The sequence below is a fragment of the Mirounga angustirostris genome, unplaced genomic scaffold (genome assembly GCF_029215605.1).
Source record: "Mirounga angustirostris isolate CCGP_5_RB_7025 unplaced genomic scaffold, mMirAng1.0.hap1 SCAF_12, whole genome shotgun sequence".
NCBI classification, from domain to species: Eukaryota; Metazoa; Chordata; class Mammalia; order Carnivora; family Phocidae; genus Mirounga; species Mirounga angustirostris.
Genome location: NW_026991720.1, coordinates 96,675,776 through 96,695,016, shown reverse-complemented (window position 1 = coordinate 96,695,016; position 19,241 = coordinate 96,675,776). Strand labels below are relative to the sequence as shown.

The 19,241-nt window shown below is 45.6% G+C and overlaps 1 protein-coding gene across 2 annotated transcripts in view; it reads left to right on the top strand.

Moving 5' to 3' along the window:
* The window catches only part of EGFR (epidermal growth factor receptor), a 202,624-nt gene that overhangs the window by 159,958 nt on the left and 23,425 nt on the right, over window positions 1-19,241 (top strand). The window contains exons 11-19 of one of the 2 annotated variants that reach the window (XM_045864946.3): window positions 620-710; window positions 3,214-3,413; window positions 4,613-4,745; window positions 6,945-7,035; window positions 8,419-8,576; window positions 10,979-11,017; window positions 13,066-13,207; window positions 14,029-14,151; window positions 14,823-14,921. In XM_045864946.3, the coding sequence (XP_045720902.1) occupies window positions 620-710; window positions 3,214-3,413; window positions 4,613-4,745; window positions 6,945-7,035; window positions 8,419-8,576; window positions 10,979-11,017; window positions 13,066-13,207; window positions 14,029-14,151; window positions 14,823-14,921 (1,076 nt within the window). Of the gene's footprint in view, window positions 1-619; window positions 711-3,213; window positions 3,414-4,612; window positions 4,746-6,944; window positions 7,036-8,418; window positions 8,577-10,978; window positions 11,018-13,065; window positions 13,208-13,628; window positions 14,005-14,028; window positions 14,152-14,822; window positions 14,922-19,241 lie in introns of those variants that run through there. The other variant, XM_064575460.1, reaches the window with a different exon arrangement.

Here is a 19,241-nt window from a genome sequence, read left to right as displayed (position 1 = left end):
CCTGATTTTGTGTGAACATGTTTAACCCTTGTCTCCTCGGCCCTGGCCAGCCATCCTGATGGCCCAGTGACTTTTGAGGGTGGAGGGAAAAGAAGGACAGAACGTTGAGGGAACAGCACAGGCTCTCAAGCCCACAGACTGGACCTCACGTCCCTGCCTTCATCCCTAAAAAGGGAGTGATTAGACCTAACTAAGCTAAATAACAAGACTGTTTTGAGGACTGGAATTAAGTAAGGAAATTATGTGACTCTCCTTTTGTGTGATAACAGCTCAAAACATGGCAGCTGTCATCAAGAGCAGAAGCGGGTTTGGGTCACCAGATACGGAGCCCAGCCTGGCCATCAGGGCCGTGGCACCATGGGACGGCCTGGGGGGTGGCAGGACAAGGGTGGCAGGGGAGATGCAGCAAGGGATGAGACTTCTATAGGAGAGGCAGATGCCCGCTGTAAAATTGTGCCTTGGCTTGTATCTACCCATGGGTATGTACTCGGTGAAGACAAAGAAAAGATTCAAATCCAATGTTCACCTCTCCTGCTCCTATTACAGTTTCTCGAGACTCCTAGAATGTCTCATAAAAAGGCAAGTGGTGGGGGTCTGAGCCTTCCTTTTGCCTTTCTAGGGTTTCTGCTGATTCAGGCCTGGCCCGAAAACAGGACTGACCTCCATGCTTTCGAGAACCTAGAAATCATACGTGGAAGAACAAAGCAACAGTAAGTTGACCCTGCCCAAAGCCTGGTAGATTATTTATTTATCGATTTTTAAAATAAGACCCCGTGAAGAGTTTGAAATTAGATTTATACAGCTGTTATAAAGATCCTCCAGAGAGCTCCCACCATCGTTAACGTCTCACCTACGCGTGGTAAGAGTACCAAATGGCGGCATTGACATTGGCTCAGTGCTGTGGACTCCAGCACCAGGCATCACTCACATTTCACCGATTTGCCTGTGAATGCCACACTGCACTTGGCTGTTATGTCTTCTCAATCCCTTCCTATCTATAACGGTCCCCATGTCTACTCTTACCGTTTGTCGCCTTGACAGTTTTAGAAAGTACTGGTCAGACGTTCTGTAGAATGGCTGATGTTTCCTCATGACTCGATTTGAGGTTGTGTATTTTTGGCAAGAAGAGCACTGAGGTGACATGTCCTTATGAGCACATGATATTAGAGGGAGCTGAGAGACTTTTTCACATTAAATGTTTTGTTCGGGATTTCCACTTTTCCAACTCTGACAGTGAAATACTCACATACAAGCATCTTTAATATAGTAAGAGTAATAATGAGTTTTGTGGTGAGGAAGAGTTTGAGAATCTCTTTGTCAAACCTGCCTTGGAAACAGTCTGATGCTGAGAAATGTTACCCATTAATTGGCCCCTAAAACATGGTATAATCCAATATGAAAGAAAATCAGGATAAGTGCACATAAAATATATATAGCAGCTAACGTCACTTCCCAGAAAAACCCCTTTGTTCTGAGTTCTCAAAAATACTTCTTCTGCCCAAGATTTCATGCAGAGACGAGATTTAGATCAATTTTCTTGGGTGACTGGCGTGGACCACTTGGCTTAGTTTTAGGAATTTAAACAAAATTAGAATCACTCTTTTTTTCTTTTCACATTTAATGAGAAGTCCAGTGATACACAGGGGCAGGGTGACCACCGACTCCAGGTATGGCTCACCAGAGGAAGGTCACTCCAGCTTTGTCCCAGGGTCTAGGCTTCCGTAGGGTACATGTTGAGAGAGAATTTCTAAACAGTTGTTCTGCAGGTCTCCTACACAGGGCTCCTCACTTTCCTCAGGAGCCAGGTTGTGGGAAGGGAGGAGGAGGACAGGGTCAGGAGAGAAAGAGAATCTCCAAATTAAACTTTTGTCATCTTATGCCTGATGTCTCCTCATTCAGCACTGTCTCAACTGGCCCATTCCCTGTCCTGGTGTCCAGTTAGCTTCCTAAAAATACAAATCTCTTTCCTCTGATTTCCATCATTTGCAGACAACAGGCAAGCTCAAGGTGTCCAAGGTCTTCTGTGCTCTGGTCTCTTCCACCCTCCCCAGACCCCTCTCCCAAGCCTCCTCACTTCCAGGTTTCTGCTCCAGCAGAAGCTCCTGGTTCTCAGCACCCATCATCTGCTTTCTTGCCTTCCTGCTCTTCCTGGTGGTTCAAGACTTCCCTCCCTTCAGTGTGGATTACTTTCGTCCAGTCACTGGATGAAAACCTACTGATAGCCTTATAGAGTTCTAGCACAGAGTTGAGTGGTTCAAATGTTTGTTCAATAAATGGATGGATGGGTAAATGGATCAGTGCATCGGTGGATGGATGGATAGGTGGATGAGTGGGTGGATGGATTGTGAATCTATGGATGAATAGATTGATGAGTGGGTAGTTGGATGGATGGATGGATGGATGGATGGATGGACCGTTGGATGAGTGGATGAATGGATTGTGAATCCATGGATGAAGAGATAGATGAGTGGGTAGATGGATGAGTGGGTAGATGGATGGGTGGATGAGTGGGTGGATGGAATGTGAATCTATGGATGAATAGATTGATGAGTGGGTAGATGGATGGATGGGTGGATGGATGGATGGACAGATGGATGAGTGGATGTATGGATTGTGAATCCATGGATGCGTAGATAGATGAGTGGGTAGATGGATGGATAGCTAGATGGGTGGATGGGTGGATGGATGAATGGATAGATGGGTGGATGGATGGATGAACAGAGAGGTGGAAGGATGGATGGACGGCTGCATGCATGCATAATAAGTAGATGGACAAGTGGATGGATAGATGGGTGAGTGGATGGATGGATAGATGAATGGGTGAGTAGGTGGATGGAAAAAATGAACCTGTGATTTTTTTGAAGTATATTTGGATATTTGAGAGGTTAGAACATATTTTCAGTTCCCAGGCCAAAAAAAAAAAAAAAAAGGCAGTAAATATAATAATGACATTAACATCTGTTCAGCTCCCCGTATGCCCCTGGAGTTAAAAATACTAAGTGAAAAAGGAACGAGCTTTTGCCTGGAAGAGCTTAAAACAAATCTCTTGTAATTTTCAAAAGTTGCAATAAAGACTTCCTACAATATGACTTACAATCACTGGGAGGCAGTTTGTAGTAAACATAAGGTGGTACAGAAAATAAAAATCAAGTTTTTAGTGATATAATTTTTTCATACTTTTTCACAATGTTATGTTTCTTCTCTCCACCATAGTGGTCAGTTTTCTCTTGCAGTCGTCGGCCTGGACATAACGTCCTTGGGATTACGCTCCCTCAAGGAGATAAGTGACGGAGATGTGATCATCTCAGGAAACCAAAAACTGTGCTATGCAAATACAATAAACTGGAAAAAACTATTTGGGACTTCAAGTCAGAAGACCAAAATTATAAACAACAAAGATGAAAAAGGCTGCAGTAAGTAATCACTCTGGGTGGCTGCGGAGATGGTTTACATGGGTCGTCTATTTTGATTTAGAATAGTCCCAAACCTTTCAATTACATTTTTTATTCCTGAAGAAGCAGATTAAGAGAAATCTCTAGATTCCTAATTGGGAAGTTATCATGTGAAGTTCCTCGGAATAGTTTCTAGATCGCTCACATTTTACAGGATGAATTTGCCTTGAGGTTTAAGCTATCGATTATTTGTAATTTGCAGAACTAAATTTTGTATTATTTTACCTTTTATCTGTAGGTTTCTCCCTGTTCATTTCAGCCTCTGATGACTGTAGCTAGCAACACACACACACACACACACACACACGCACACGCATGCATGCATGCACACGCATGCACACACATGCACGCACACGCATGCACATGCGTGCAGATAGAATGAACATTTTACACCGACATTTCCTAGTCTGATGGTAGAGCCACAGGTAGCTGTTGAAGCCAGGGCATGGGCACTGCCTGGTCACTGGGAGAAGCAGGTCTGAGTTCACACCCTGACTCTAGCCCTTTCTAGCTTCCACACCTGGGTCAGTTTACTTAGTTTCTTTAGGCTTTGGCTTCCTCGGTGATTCTCACTGCTAGTGAGAGAATGAAATGAAATTTTATATGTAAAACTCTTTTTATTTTTTATTATTTTTTAAAGATTTTATTTATTTTGGGGGTTTTTTTTGGCTTTTGGGTTTTTTTTTTTTTTTTTTTTTTTATGTTCAGTTACCCACTGTATAGTACATCATTAGTTTTTGATGTAGTGTTCAATGATTCATGAGTTGCGTATAGCACCCAGTGCTCATCACAACACGTGCCCTCCTCAATACCCATCACCCTGTTACCCCCTCCCTTAAAACTCTTGGCATGGTGCCCAGCACGTGGCAAGGAACCACGAACCTTCCCTGTGTTTCCATCGGCTGTGACATTCATCAGCAGAATGCTACCCAGGTCCAGTCCGGGAACCCTTGACTCCCAGTGGGGAAGAGGACTTGCACTTGGCCTCCAGAGGCCCAGTTGGTGTCACTGCTTCTTCCAGTGCCCCCCCCACCCCCCACCCCCTGCATGTCCGTGCAGCTCAGGGTCACAGAGAACCCAGCACCTCATTTACAGGTCTCACTTGGCCCATCTAGTCGCTGTGCCGTAGCTGACCACTGTGGCTCACTGTGTCTTCTCAGAGGCCATCGGCCACGTCTGCCATCCCTTATGCTCATCAGAGGGCTGCTGGGGCCCAGAGCCCAAAGACTGTGTGTCCTGCAGAAACGTCAGCCGGGGCAGGGAATGTGTGGAGAAGTGCAATGTTCTGGAGGGGTAAGTTATTTTTTACCACCTGTGTTTTGATAAAAGTTAAGGCAATTGTTTTTATAGGTTTACAGTTATTCACATTGATCCTATTGCTTTTTTTCCCCCCCTTTTTCCTTTGTTTTGGTTTATTTGTTGACAGGTGTTAATCACAAAAGAACATGAACAAACTTTTTTCATGGCTTAACCCAGTCCACCAATTTGTAGAGTCTCTGTTTTGGAAATCTCTGTTTTTCTAAGCCACACGGAGTTCCCAAGACAAATGGAAAAGTCATAAGTGGTTCGTGTGGCCAAGACCACAGTCATTTAGACTTTTCTTTGCAATACACTCTCCCTGGCGTGTCAAAATAGATTAATATAAATTACATTTCCCAGTTAATTTTTGTTTTATGTTCAAGAAATACTGAACCATGCATATAACTTTAAATGTAACCATGGACAAAGAAACAAACAGCCACATAATCATTCTTAAATTTATTTGCAATTGATTTCTATCTGTCGATTCTCTGGGAATCTTTTTTTTTTAATCTTTTTTTTTTTTTAAGATTTTATTTATTTATTTGAGAGAGAGAGAATGAGACAGAGAGCATGAGAGGGAAGAGGGCAGAGGGAGAAGCAGACCCCCTGCTGAGCAGGGAGCCTGATGTGGGACTCGATCCCGGGACTCCAGGATCATGACCTGAGCCGAAGGCAGTCGCTTAACCAACTGAGCCACCCAGGCGCCCCAATTCTCTGGGAATCTTGAGATTGGTATAAAGCTTTGAATGTTCTAAAATAATGACTAAGAATAAATTAACAGGAAAGCAAAATTGAAGGAGAGAGGCAGGGGCTTTTTTTTTTTTTTTTTTTTAATTAGAAGAAAAGGGGAAATTTTGTGAGAGAGAAGGAGCCATAGGACCATAGGAATTACAGATGGCTACAGGAAACCTTCCTTCTTGTTTCACTGTCAGGGCTTGGATCCAGAAATATTCGGGAGCAGGATGAGAAGACCAAGTCCAGTTCTGTAGGAACCCTTTAGCAGATAGGCTCAGGAACCTAACAGAGTACTTTGTACAATTGACAGTGTTGTTTCAACAAGAAATATTAGTTTCCATATCTTTTTAAAGAGAGAAGGAACTGGGGCGCCTGGGTGGCTCAGTCGGTGAAGCATCTGCCTTCAGCTCAGGTCGTGATCTCAGGGTCCTGGGATCGAGTCCCACATTGGGCTCCCTGCTCGTCGGGGAGCCTGCTTCTCCCCGCCCTCCACCACTTGTGCTCTCTCTCTCTCTCGCTATCTCTCTCTCAAATAAATTAATGAAATCTTTAAAAAAAGAGAGAGAGAAGGAATTAAAATAACTCTGTTGGTCGTGCCTTTCTGTTAAAGAACGCTGGTTTCTGGCACTTGCTCAGTCTGCAAGATTGAGTCCTCCCTCAGGCATTGTAACTCAGAAGCGGGAAGGGAAAAAACCAACTGGGCATATTTGGTTTAATTGATAACATAAGGGAGGATTTATGGAACATGTTGTGGGGTGTAAACAGTCCTTGTTCACTGGAGTGAAGACCAGTAGTTAATTACCAGGCAGCTTTCAGCCTTAATAGCTCTCACAACTATTTTGTCTTTTCAATCAAACATCGTCTTCTTGCTTAACATTGATCTAGACATCTTGGAGAAATCACCAAACTCTTAGAAGCAAAATTCTTCACACCTGTGTTCCATACTTACTGTTTTTCTTAATAACCAGGGAGTAAGTTCTAACATCTCTCCTTCCTTTTCCTGTACATTAGTCTACAGTTCATCATTTAAAGAAATGATTTAAATGATTCTAAAAAAGCCTAATTTAAATATCCATGAATCTCATATTGGGGGAGAGGTCGCCTCTTAAGGACGATTCCTTTTTTCATTTATCGGCTTGTTTGCCTAATGGACAAAAATGATGCCTTGTAGAAAAATGCAGGGAAGATGTTTGGATTATAAATGAAACTTGTGGGTTTGTTCAGGAAGAAGATGACCAAGGATTCAGTTAATACAATCAGTTTATGATATTATAGTATAATCCGAGATTCCCAATGGTTACATGTTGACCTTTTTTTTTTTTTTTTTGCTTTGCTGAGAAAAGGCATTTGCATCACCTAAAGTTTTAGACAAATTAACTCAGACGGTTGTAACCCCCAGCGTTTTGAAGCAGGATCGCTAGAGATGGTACTGATCAGTTTCCTTTCTTCTCTCAGGGAGCCAAGGGAGTTTGTGGAGAATTCCCAGTGCATACAGTGCCATCCAGAATGCCTGCCCCAGGCCATGAATATCACCTGCACAGGACGGGTGAGGAGCACATTGGATAGTATTCACTCCGACATCCTGGGAGAAGGCTTCCCAGCAGCAGAACCACGGTGATGAGCCGACCTCACTGCAGCCACCAAAGGCGGCCATCCCAGCCCAGACAAGGGGCCTTGGGACCCCACAGCGGCATCTAAGAGGCTGTGGTTGAGCTGACGTCATCACGCAACCCACCTTGAAAGAGCACTCACCCTTTCTGTCCAACACCCCCCAACACATTTAATAACATCTACTCTTTCACCAAAGGGAGGCCTATGGTAGACTGGGTACATGGTCAGCCAGTTTTCACTGTTTCTGACATCTGTTGTCGTTGCTTCATCCTTTTAATCAAACATCATCAAATTCTTATTGAACATTAGTTCACAGCTATTCAAAGCATTTTTAAAGACACACCTAGCAAAACTTTTCGAAGTTCAGTTTTCTGTCTGCGTGATGTTTTAAAGAGCATAAGTGAGAATTCAGGTCCCCCTCACACCAGTGTCCTAATGTTCGTTCTCAATATTATTTATAAGGACATCTGTGTGGACTTGAGCTTCAACAGCCATACCTAAATCTGCTAATTGAAATCGTTTTTCAGAGGTTCTCTCTGAATTGGGCAGAAGGCTGTGTTTTTGAAGTTTATAGGCTGTCAACGTGGCAAGTTACAGAGTAAACCATTGGTCTATAAGTTCACATGGTGTTGGTAAATTTTCATCATTGATATAAATCAGCTGCTGATACCGACTCAGTCATCTGATTGTTCTGGTTCTGAGAACACTCGGTCTTTGGACAAAACGGAGACCTCAGAGAAGTTCACCAACAGACACATCCCTCCCTACCCGTTTTATTTCAGTCCCTTTGTGAAGTGTGCGAGTACCACCCGAGCAGTCCCCATGCTGTCATTTCTGCGTTTTTCGAGGACCCTCTGAGTTTGACAAACAGTCAGAGGTAGCCCGGTACACAGTTAATTGTGCAGCCACCTTGTTGTCCCTAGAGAAACACAGACGTAGGCTTTCTTAAATTGGCCTCGGCAAGTCTGGCTTCCCACAGAGCCTTCCTTGAAGCTCAAGCGTGTTATGCAAGAAGGTCCATCTGAGCCATAAAGGTGTAAATGTACTCACAGACCCATTAGATTGTTTTGACGGAGAAGGATGCCCGTAATCTGTTAAGTAAAATGTAACCAAGTACTTAGTGTTGTTACATCCTAAACGCCTTGAAAGTCGGGCAGACTTTACAGGAAGCTGTTCGCCGCGGTCCTGTCCAGCGACGGCAATCCCAGACAAGCTTGTTGTTTTTCTACTTGAGGCTCTTCTATCATTATTGGCTATTTTCACAGTAAGTTCTGCAAGAGAAAGAAAGGTGCATGAAGGTCTTCCTCTGTCCTGGCAGGGCCCAGACAGCTGTGTGAGGTGTGCTCATTACGTCGACGGCCCCCACTGCGTCAAGACCTGCCCGGCTGGCGTCATGGGAGAGAACAATACCCTGGTCTGGAAGTTTGCCGATGCCAGCCTTGCCTGCCATCTGTGCCATTCCAACTGTACCTACGGGTGAGCCAAAGCTCGGCCTCTGCTGAAGGTCAGGTCGAAATGTGTCCTGTTTTAATGATACGTAACCAAAAAAGAGTGAATCGAGTGGAGGACAGGGAGTGGTTTTTCTGATGCACTTGAAGGAGAGTACGAGTTGGCTTCTTTGACTTCGTATTCAGCAGTCATTTCTGCAAACCGGCTTTGCCAAGGACCCCTTCATCTCGCTACCCGAGTCGACTCTCTTCCAGCACCTGGCCTGTCACTGTCCTTGTCAGGCACGCGGCCTTTCTTTCCCTCTGAGCTACTCGCGTGTCTGTAGCTTCCTGGCCTAGTAACCCCTGCAGCTTCGCTTTTTGCAGCTCCAGAGGCTGCAAAAATCCCTGCATGTGGTCCCCAAATTTACAATTTCGATTTGCACTCACTTTGCATAGTGTCCCCATCCGGGGACTGCCGGGCATTGTGGGGGAGAACAAGCGAGTGAGCAGAGTTATTTTGAGGAGGGTGGGAGTTTATCAGTGGTCATTCATCAGTGATGCCTTTTGTCTTTGACTTCTGGTTTTCCTGGGAGATTATAGAGTGAAATAGCGAGGCCTCCCATGCATCCCACGGCCTGAAAAAGCCTGTGTGTGTGTGTGTGTGTGAGTGATGTAGGGAGGAAGGCCCAAAGGCACTAGGGGGAAAGGAGCAGGACAGCATGGAAATGGGGACGGAACAGACCCTCCCCTCCGAGAGAAGTGTACAGATCCCAGCCCTTGACTGAGATAGGAAATGGGGTGCTCGAAGGCGCCCCCATCCTGTTCACAAATTTGAAATGTAGACCTTCATCCTTTCCCAGGCCGTGAAACGGTAGTCTCCCCCACCTCCTTTTTCAAACTGAAATAGAGCTGAATCACAATGTTATATTCGTTTTAGTGATTTGACAATGCTATATACATTATGCAGTGCTCAGCACAGAAAGTATAGTCAGAATTATTACATTATGGACTATATTTTCTTTTTTTTTTTTTTTAATTTTTTTTTTAAAGATTTTATTTATTTGAGAGAGAGAATGAGAGAGAGCAAGCACATGAGAAGGGGGAGGGTCAGAGGGAGAAGCAGACTCCCCGCCGAGCAGGGAGCCCAATGGGGGACTCCATCCCAGGACTCCATGATCATGACCTGAGCCGAAGGCAGTCGCTTAACCAACGAGCCACCCAGGCGCCCTGGACTATATTTTCTACGCTGTGCTCCTATCCCCATGACTTACTTCTGTTACAACTGGAAGTTTGTACCTCTTAACCCCTTCACCCATTTTGTCCAGCCCCCTCACCCCCTTCCCGGCGGTAACCACAGGTTTGTTCTCTGTATTTATGAGTCTATTTCAGTCGTTCGTTTGTTCATTTGTTTTGTTTTCTTAGATCCTATATATAGGTGAAACCTTATGGTGTTTGTCCTTCCGTCCGACTCAGTTAGCATAATGCTCTGTAGGTCCGTCCATGCGCAACAGTATGAGTTGTCTTTTCCGTCGAATTAGGATATGTTGCTTTCCTACTGGTGTTTGTATTGGCAAAAGCTGCTATTCCTCCCAGCCAATGTATTCTGCCTTTTTACATCGTCCTGTAATCAAAGTAGGGGATGGTGGCCTCCCCCACTAGAATGGGAACCCAGCAGCTCAGGAGTCACTGAAGACCAGTGCTGTCTGTCCTGCGTGTAACTCGATTCAGTCGTGTGGGAGGGGGTGAAGCCAACTCCTGCTATTTCTTCCTGGCGTTCTGGGTCTGAAATCATCACTGCCATTTCCCGGCCACGGAGACTTGTCTTCCCTCATCTGTTCCTCCCCGCCTGCTCCTTAATCAGTATGGCTCTGGTCTTGGGCCCTCTACTCCCCTGCCCATACTGACATCCTAGAGCGAGACGTGAGGCAGCTACACCTATAAATATATCACAAAGTGTACGTGAAGGCATTTCAGTGGCAGAAGCCAGAAACCGTCTGCTTTGCTCAATGCTAGTACAACCCCCATCCCAGAGTACGTACGCAAAGGTACTTGCTGAGAGAATGAGCAAATGAATACCTGCAAAGTAAGTAAATGATTAACCACTGCCGCGGAATTGGGATTCATGGTGATTTTAATGATGTGAGGGTGATTTAAACATGTTGCCTTATGACTTAATAAAAACTCTCCAAGGGGCACCCGGGTGGCTCAGTCGGTTCAGCGCCTGCCTTAGGCTCGGTTCATGATCCCAGGGTGCTGGGATCGAGCCCCGCATGCTTCTCCCTCTCCTTCTGCCGTTCCCCACTGCTCATGCTCTCGTTCTCTCTCTCTCTCGCTCTACACACGCTCTCTCTCTCAAATAAGCAAAGAAAATCTTTTTTAAAAAGCTCAGACAAAATACTGAAGAAGTGGAGCGATTAAAATGTGTGTTTTTCTTCTCAATTCCTACAGTTGTGCTGGGCCAGGTCTTGAAGGCTGTGCAAGAAACGGGTAAGTGTGATGATGTCTGTGTCCAGTGGACGCTCTCAGAGATGAGCAAACACCTAAGGGCAGAGATAACCCTCTCCCGCATTTCTGATCGCCCTCTACGTTGACAGCGTCTTCTCTGGGCCAGCACAGCATCCCTAGCAGAGACCACCCTGCTGAATGCACCCACCTCTCCCCCGCCTGCTTCGTTGGTGTGCTTTAGGGGAGGGGGCGCAGGGTGTGAGCCCTGGGACCCGCTCCGTGTGGCCCCAGCACTCAGTGCCCAGGGCTTCTCTCTACATGGAGCCTGTCTCTGACATCTTTGGTTACACCAGGTTTGCTGGATCCTTCTCCTAGCTTCTCTTCTTTTCGTCCTTGCTGACCCAGTGGACCCTATCTCAGACCTTCACGTTTGAGGACAGAGCTCCAGCTTGGGGGGATTTTCTCCCCTGACCGACCTTTTCGAAACAATGACTTCCTTCAGCGTTTCAATTCTGATTAATTTGCCATCATTACTTGAAATGCTGCACTAAGAGAAGCAGAATTGGGAATCCCTGGTCAGACTCATCAGGAAAGAGTCTGGCAAGGAATCGGAATTACGCGCAAGGCACTTCTTTGCCATTCCCGACATACCCAACGCGAACCAGACTTCCAGGCACCTCTTCCATTTCGAGTAATGTCTGCATAGTCCCTTCTTCAACAACCTGCCTGCCCTCCATGTCAGCTGACTCTTCTGCCCCAGCATTAGCCATGAGAATAAATCCTACCTACTATCAAGTGAAACGTGAAAGACGAGTAAGGCAGTTTCTCAGAGATAAAGATTTCCTTGCATCCCTTCCTCTTTGCTGAGCCTATATCAGCAAAATTTGTCCTATCTGTACCCTCATAATGAGGTTTTCCATCAAAGCCCCACCTTGAAACGAGTCAATGACCATTCTTTGTTATATTTACTCTTTTTATTTTTTTTCTCTTTTTATTCACTTACCCTTATTCCAGCTCTCCATGGAACACATACTCTGTAATAAATTGCTCTTTATATCGTTCTAGTGTTCCTTTCAAGATAGTAAAAACTCACTAATGCAAACTGCGTTAATTGGGGGGATGGCACAATGCAGGAGACGACTTTTGCACTCACTCAGGAGAAAGTGTTGTAGATATCATTGTCGCTGGAGCACCTTTGACCCACTTACCAGAAATTTGTAAGAATGTTGGGGTATTTATGTGCTAATGATACTAATTAATCTTCGATAATTCTTCAACATTTCTTCCTGAAAATATGAAGTTTGCCAGAAGCTCAAATGGAATAGATACTTGAGAATAATAATTGTATAAAGAGTCTAAATTCAGAATCCACGAATTCAGATGGTTCTTTCCCCAGTGAACCTCAGAACCTTCGTTTTGAGTTTTTGTTGTCCCTGAAATCAGGCTCAACCTCGGTGGGAAGAAGGAGGGTGGTAGAGTGGTTTTGCTGTTACACAGTAACATCACTCATTTATGACAGTGATGCTTTTTGTGTTGAAATCCTATCACTTTATAATCTCACCCAAGCTTATTCATAAAGCATTCCACACGGCTGTGGGCCCCTCTTGAAAGCCAAGGACTCTTCGAAGAGGCTCAACGTTGTGGAAAGGGTGCCTTCACCCAGGCAAGCCAGGAGACAATGCATGTCTTATGCATGTGGCATTCTAGGCTTCAAATGTAGGGAGATACTCTGGGGATAAATGCAAATTCATATGAAAAGCATTATTGAAGTCTGAGTTACTTTTTGAATTATGCAGTTTCTTAATCAATAGATTAAACTATAATTGTCATATGGGGATGTCCAGATGATACCTTAATTTAAAAAAATGTAAGAAAGCTGGGAGGGAGGGCCTTCTTATGCTCAAGAAGGTGGAAACACTACCCTAGAAACTCTTTGCGTTCTTTCCTCTCTTTAGAAGCCACGTGGAATCTACTTTCTGAGATAATGTTAAATGATGGCAAGGCGTCAAAAAATGCAAGAAATGATAAAATGCCAGCGTAATGAAATCTGTCAGCAAGCCTCACTTTCCCATGTCCCCCTCTCGTTCCAGGCCCAAGATCCCATCCATTGCCACTGGCATTGTGGGTGGCCTCCTCTTGGTGGTGGTGGTGGCCCTTGGGGTGGGCCTCTTTTTGCGCCGGCGCCACATCGTCCGGAAGCGCACGCTTCGTAGGCTGCTGCAAGAAAGAGAGGTGAGTGGGTGCCCAGGCCCAGCACGCCCTGCCAGTGTCCCTAGCCCCAGCGCCCCGGACAGGAACAGGGGCTCACCTGCCAAGCCTTGGCATTCAAGATTTTGTATTTTAAATATGTAATTGTATTACTATGTTTTATGTCTGATGGTGGAAAAACCAGAAAGAATCTCTGAATGTCCCGTTATAAACCACTAGTTACATTTTGGTACAGCCCTGGAATGAAATCAGTCACAACATGGATACAAAGCCATGTGGCATGCATGCGTATATGTGCACAGAAGGGCTTGTGAATAGGCGTCCGTTGGTTCCTGTGAAGGCACGTGGTTGAGATGTTACTGTGGAAAATCCCATTGTCTACACAGTGCTGTTGCTTTGAGCTCTGTTTGTGACTCACTTGAGCCGGCATCCTTGTGTCCCACAGGGTGTCAGAAGCCAGGGTCCCTGGGAGGAGAGACCCACGGCAGCTCATAGCATAAAGGCACTTGCGTGTTAGGACGCCCAGCAGGCTACCATTGTGACCAACCCTCTCGAAATGTTCCTCACCAAAAGCCTCTCAATCCAGCTAATTGACTGGAAAAGAGAAATTGCATTTGTCGAAATGGAGCTGTTCTGTTCAAGGATACCCATACCCGGAGTCCCTTTGTCAGCGTATCTTTCGTGAAGTTCTTTGAGAAGGCGTGCATTTCTTCTTTCACGTGAGCGTGGCAGGTTGTTTGTGCTGAAGCACATCCACACGTGGCCGTGTGTGGGCCTGGCTAACACCCGCCTCCACGTGCGCCTTGAGCGTTGAGGTGGTGGCTCTTCTTCCTTGTCTCTCACAGCTTGTTGAGCCTCTTACACCCAGCGGAGAAGCTCCCAACCAAGCTCTCTTGAGGATCTTAAAGGAAACGGAATTCAAAAAGATCAAGGTGCTGGGCTCTGGAGCGTTCGGCACGGTGTACAAGGTGAGGCCGCCAGGGCACCAAGACTTCTGGGGACGCGGGTTGGTGGGCAGAGCCAGAGTCCTGGGCTGTCTTCTGCTCATCAACCTCATCTACTCTTTGTGTTGCTCATGGTTTGGGAAATTCCAGCGTCTTCCCCAAGTTGCCAAGAGGAAATCTTGTATAACCATGGTGACAAATAAGGGGTCCTGTGGGGCCCCTACACAGGCATCAAAGTTTTCAGGGACAGCAGCGGTGACTTTGTAAAGGGGTGGGTGGCAGAGACGGAGTCCGAAGGAGGACTGCCTACCACTGTGTGACAGGATCCAAACAAAGCCCAGGTCAAAACAGCTCCTCTTAATTCATTTTTTTCTGGATCCTGTTACATCACGGCTGATTTCAATTAGGCTGACACCCAGTATCTCAGAATTCTGAACAGAATGACCCACACTGGGTTTATAACTGGCACAGCCTTAGGGTTTTTCATCTAACGACTCTGATTCATGGAACGTGATAGCAGAAGAGCTGCGGAGAGTCACGGCTCCTAGCACCGATGGCCTTGGGGCGCAGAGCTGTGCTCAAGGTCCCTCGCCCTTTGGGACGGCGTCACTGGTAAAGTCCGTCTGTCTCACAAGTCAGCATATTGCATAAAATGACAAGTGCCAGTTAATGTCTTCTCTCCCCCCTCATCACAGGGACTCTGGATCCCGGAAGGTGAGAAGGTTAAAATTCCCGTGGCCATCAAGGAATTAAGAGAAGCCACATCTCCAAAAGCCAACAAGGAAATTCTTGATGTAAGTTTCTCCTTTGTTCCCTAATTGTCCACAGGCCTGGACATCAGAAGGCACATTTTCTGGTGTCTAGCAGCACATTGTCCTGTTCTGGACTTTTTTTCATCACCACATTCTAAATGTTCACTTTTCATGTCTTTTTTCTTTCTGGCTGCAGTTGGCATAATTCCCTCAGGCCTTCTCCTATAGAGAAGAGTCGCGTCTTCCATTCTACTCTCTGTCTCTCCCAAAAGGATAGAAACTCACAGTCGTTGGATGTCCACCAAGGGCCAGTCTCAGGACTAGTTCTTTGCACACACTACCACAGTGAACTCTCCTGACCAGCCTGTGGTCAGTATGCTTTGGAAGCATTAAGACGCTTGCTCATACTTACGTGGTTGGCATAGGATTCCAGCCCATTGCTGTTTCTGCCTCTGAAATGCATGTCCATTTTGCTCCACCAAGTTATCTTTGAAATGGCTTTTTTTAAAGGTGCCTAGGATTACAATATGATGCTCTATAAACTCTATAAACTGTTGCCCATCTTCTGTACTTTCCCCCAAATAATGTATATGTTATTTCCAGGGTCCTTTGCTAGTTTATGGAGTGTCTTTGGAATGTCCCACAAGATTATTTTCACGTCTTGTCTTTCAGTTCCACTGAACTTTCTTCACCTTCTCTGGATCCTCACCAGCCAATAAGGGGGCTTCATCCTCTTAAACAGAGGCTGGCTGAAAGAGGGGCCACCATGGGATGTGGCAGAGCCCGCTTCAGGGGATGCTCAGGAGGATCCAGTGGGCAAATGGGGTCTTGTTGTTGACACCGTTGGCCTCGGGTTGCTGTGGGTCGATGCAAACTTTTGCTCTCATCCCAAAGCAGAGCCAGAGAAAGAGAAGGTAGAGAGGCTTAGCAGAAGGTTAGGGAAAACAGAGTCAAAGAAAAAAAAAAAAACAAACAAACAGCTGCCTCAGAAATCTAGACAATTTAGTTATCTTACAGTCGAGAAGGACAAGAGCCAAACTATTCCCCACTCTTGGTTCTAACCCACAGAATATATACCAAGCAAGGCAAACACGGACCTTTTAAAAACTGTTAAAATTTTAGGGGAGCCTGGGTGGCTCAGTCGTTAAGCGTCTGCCTTCGGCTCAGGTCATGATCCCAGAGTCCTGGAATCGAGCCCCGCATTGGGCTCCCCGCTCCGCGGGAAGCCTGCTTCTCCCTCTCCCACTCCCCCTGCTTGTGTTCCCTCTCTCGCTGTGTCTCTCTCTGTCAAATAAAATATTAAAAAAACAAATTTTAATTTTATATGTAAAAATTTTAAATTTAAAAATTAGACACAATGCACTTCCCAGTGGCATAACCACTGTGGACTTGAAATTCCTCCCGCAGGCTTCCTTTCTTTATTATTATGGGGAAATTCCCTTATTATTATGCAGAAACTCCCACTTTGGCACACTCCTCAATGTATTAATAAAGTGCAGTAGCAAATTGTACACATTGAAGATATACTGATCCAGCAAAATTACCTTTCCTTTTAATGGCTTACAAGTTAGCGTGGAGTCCTTTTAACATTACGTCAGCTCATCTCAGCATAACCACAGAAATATGTGCCTGAAGTCTCTTCACCTAGAACCTAGAGCTCTCTCACCGATACTGGTTTTTTTTTTTTCTTTTATATATATTTTTTTATTCTTATGTTAATCCCCATACATTACATCATTAGTTTTAGATGAAGTGTTCCATGATTCATTGTTTGTGCATAACACCCAGTGCTCCATGCAGAGTGTGCCCTCCTCAATACCCACCACCAGGCTAACCCATCCTCCCACCCCCCTCCCCTCTAGAACCCTCAGTTTGTTTTTCAGAGTCCACCGTCTCTCATGGTTTGTCTATCCCTCCGATTTCCCCCGCTTCACTCTTCCCCTCCCGCTACTCTCTTCTTCTTCTTTTTTTTTTTTTTCTTAACATATATTGCATTATTTGTTTCAGAGGTACAGATCTGAGATTCAACAGTCTTGCATAATTCACAGCGCTTACCAGAGGACATACCCTCCCCAGTGTCTCACTGATACTGTTAAAAAGAAAAGCTTTTTTTTTTTTTTGCAGAGTTTGCTTCCTTAATTCATTCTTCTCATTCAAGATACTGTAATAAATCTCACAAAACAATGTTGAGGTGTGAATTTCAGCAATATTTACAACGCCGAGTAAGGGTGCTTTTGAAGACAATAGCTCTGCTTTGGGAGGGAGGTAGTTTTCACTGCTAAGGACCTCCGGGGCCCCCAAAACTGGAGGAAACCCGCTTTTGTGGGGTAGAGGAGGGGTGGAGGATAAACACTGAAAAGTCTAAAAAGTGAGTCCCTATTTTCCTCTTGTTCTCCCTCTCTCCTGCTCTCTTCTCCCTCCGTTTTTTTGGAGAAGTTTTGTTTGTTTTGTTTTGTTTTTGTGTTTTCCCCCCAGCGTTCCTGGGGTATAATTGGCAGACAGCATGGTGTTAGCTGAATGTGTCCAGCAAGACAGCTTGACTTGCACGGTGATTACCCCAGTAAGCTTCGCTGGCGTCCTTCACTGCCTGTAGATACGATAAAAAGAAAAAGCAAAAGAAGAAAAAAAGTGTCTCCCTGCCATGAGAACTCTTAGGATCTTCTCTCTTGACTTTCTTATATACCAGACCGCAGTCTGGTATACTGCCCCTTTTCTCCCTCCGTTATTTTATTCCTGCCTTTGATTCTGGTTTCTGCTCAACTCCTGTCTTCTCTCGTGTCACAGTTCCTCGGTGACAAACTAGAGGGCTTGTCATCTGCTTTTCCTGAAGCTCAGTCTGCCCAGAACTCAGCAATCCCATGGGTGTGGGATGATGCCTGGGTGATGGGGAGCCCCTGAAGGAAAGGAGCAGGGACAGTCTGCCAAATTTAGGAAGCAAAAGCCAGTGATTCCAAAGCCGCTTTCTTTTTTTTTCTCTTTTAATTTTTTATTTAAATTCACTTAGTCGACATAGAGTACATCATTCGTTTCAGATGCAGTGTTCAGTAATTCATCACTTGCGTATAGCACCCAGTGCCCATCACATCACGTCCAAGGCCAGTGTCAACAGTGAGCTAAGGAGCAAGTGAATTCTGTGACAGGACAGCCCATTGGGCTGCACGTGTCCTTTGAAATGCTCACGCTCACTTGTAAATGGGCCCACTCACCCAGGACTTGACACTCTGATTCCCCCGTGGGGATCAGAAGCTGCTGACTGTGGCGTAGTTAACTGATACAGTTTCAGAAATGTGGGGGCACCTACTCTTCATTCTGAAGGCTAATAAGCATATGCCTTTCCTGAAGGAGTTGAAAATCTAGTAGAATCTTTTCCCCCAATTCTTAACCTAAAACAGTTCACAGATGAGGGAGACAAGCAAGAAGTCAGGCACCAAAGATCATTTTGGCAATTGGGACAAAACAATAGACTTTCAAGGTCACGGAGCCTCAGAGACCCGGTCCCACGTGACTCAGACATCAGCCTTGAGGTCTCTGAACATGGGCGCCTGGCCACAGCGTCCCACTCCGAGATTGCTGTGGAATACCAAGCATTCTTGCTGCAGGCCACAATACACCTTTGAAATCCTAAGATAAACAGCTAAGAACAAAGCTCACTTTAACTTCTGCGCTCACCAAACAGGACACCCGACCAAACAGCGTCTCCATTGTCCTTGGGGGTGGGGCGGAAGTGATGACCTAGTTCTGTTGCTCTATCAGATTTTAATAGGATCGGGGATCTGGCAGAGCTCCAGGCTCTGTGTGGCCCAACACCCACGCCCGGTGCTCTGTTCCCCGATCCCGGGGTCCAGGTCAGCTCCTCACGGCCCCGCAACAGATGGGCTGCTCAGATTTGCTCTGGTTTGCAGATTTTTCTCCCCTCTAAAATGAATACAATATGTTTCCAAATCTCAACCAGATCTTGAGAAAATAGGAACGGCCAGAGGATTTCTTTGGTGTTATGGTTGTACAGTTTCCCAGACTTGGGGGAGAGACGTGATTTGTGCATTTCTGGCAATCACATGGCCTATTAATTTTTCCATAGCCTTTCCAGTTTAAATTTAGGGCAGGCAGTGGAAAAAGAATGCAAACATTTATGTATGTGCTGTGTGTGTAATGAGGTCTGGAGCTTTCTGGTAGCCCATTCACCAGAGCACTCAGCAGGGCATCGCAGGGGACCGCAGGGAACAGCATGTGGGGGTGACGAGGGGGCTTGCAGAGGGTGTCGCCCTTGTGAGGAGACCCATATGTGGGCCCAGCTCTGACACAGAGTGTCCTGGTTAGCCGTTCGCGTCCCCGGGCCTCAGTTTCCTTTTCAGATGAGTAATG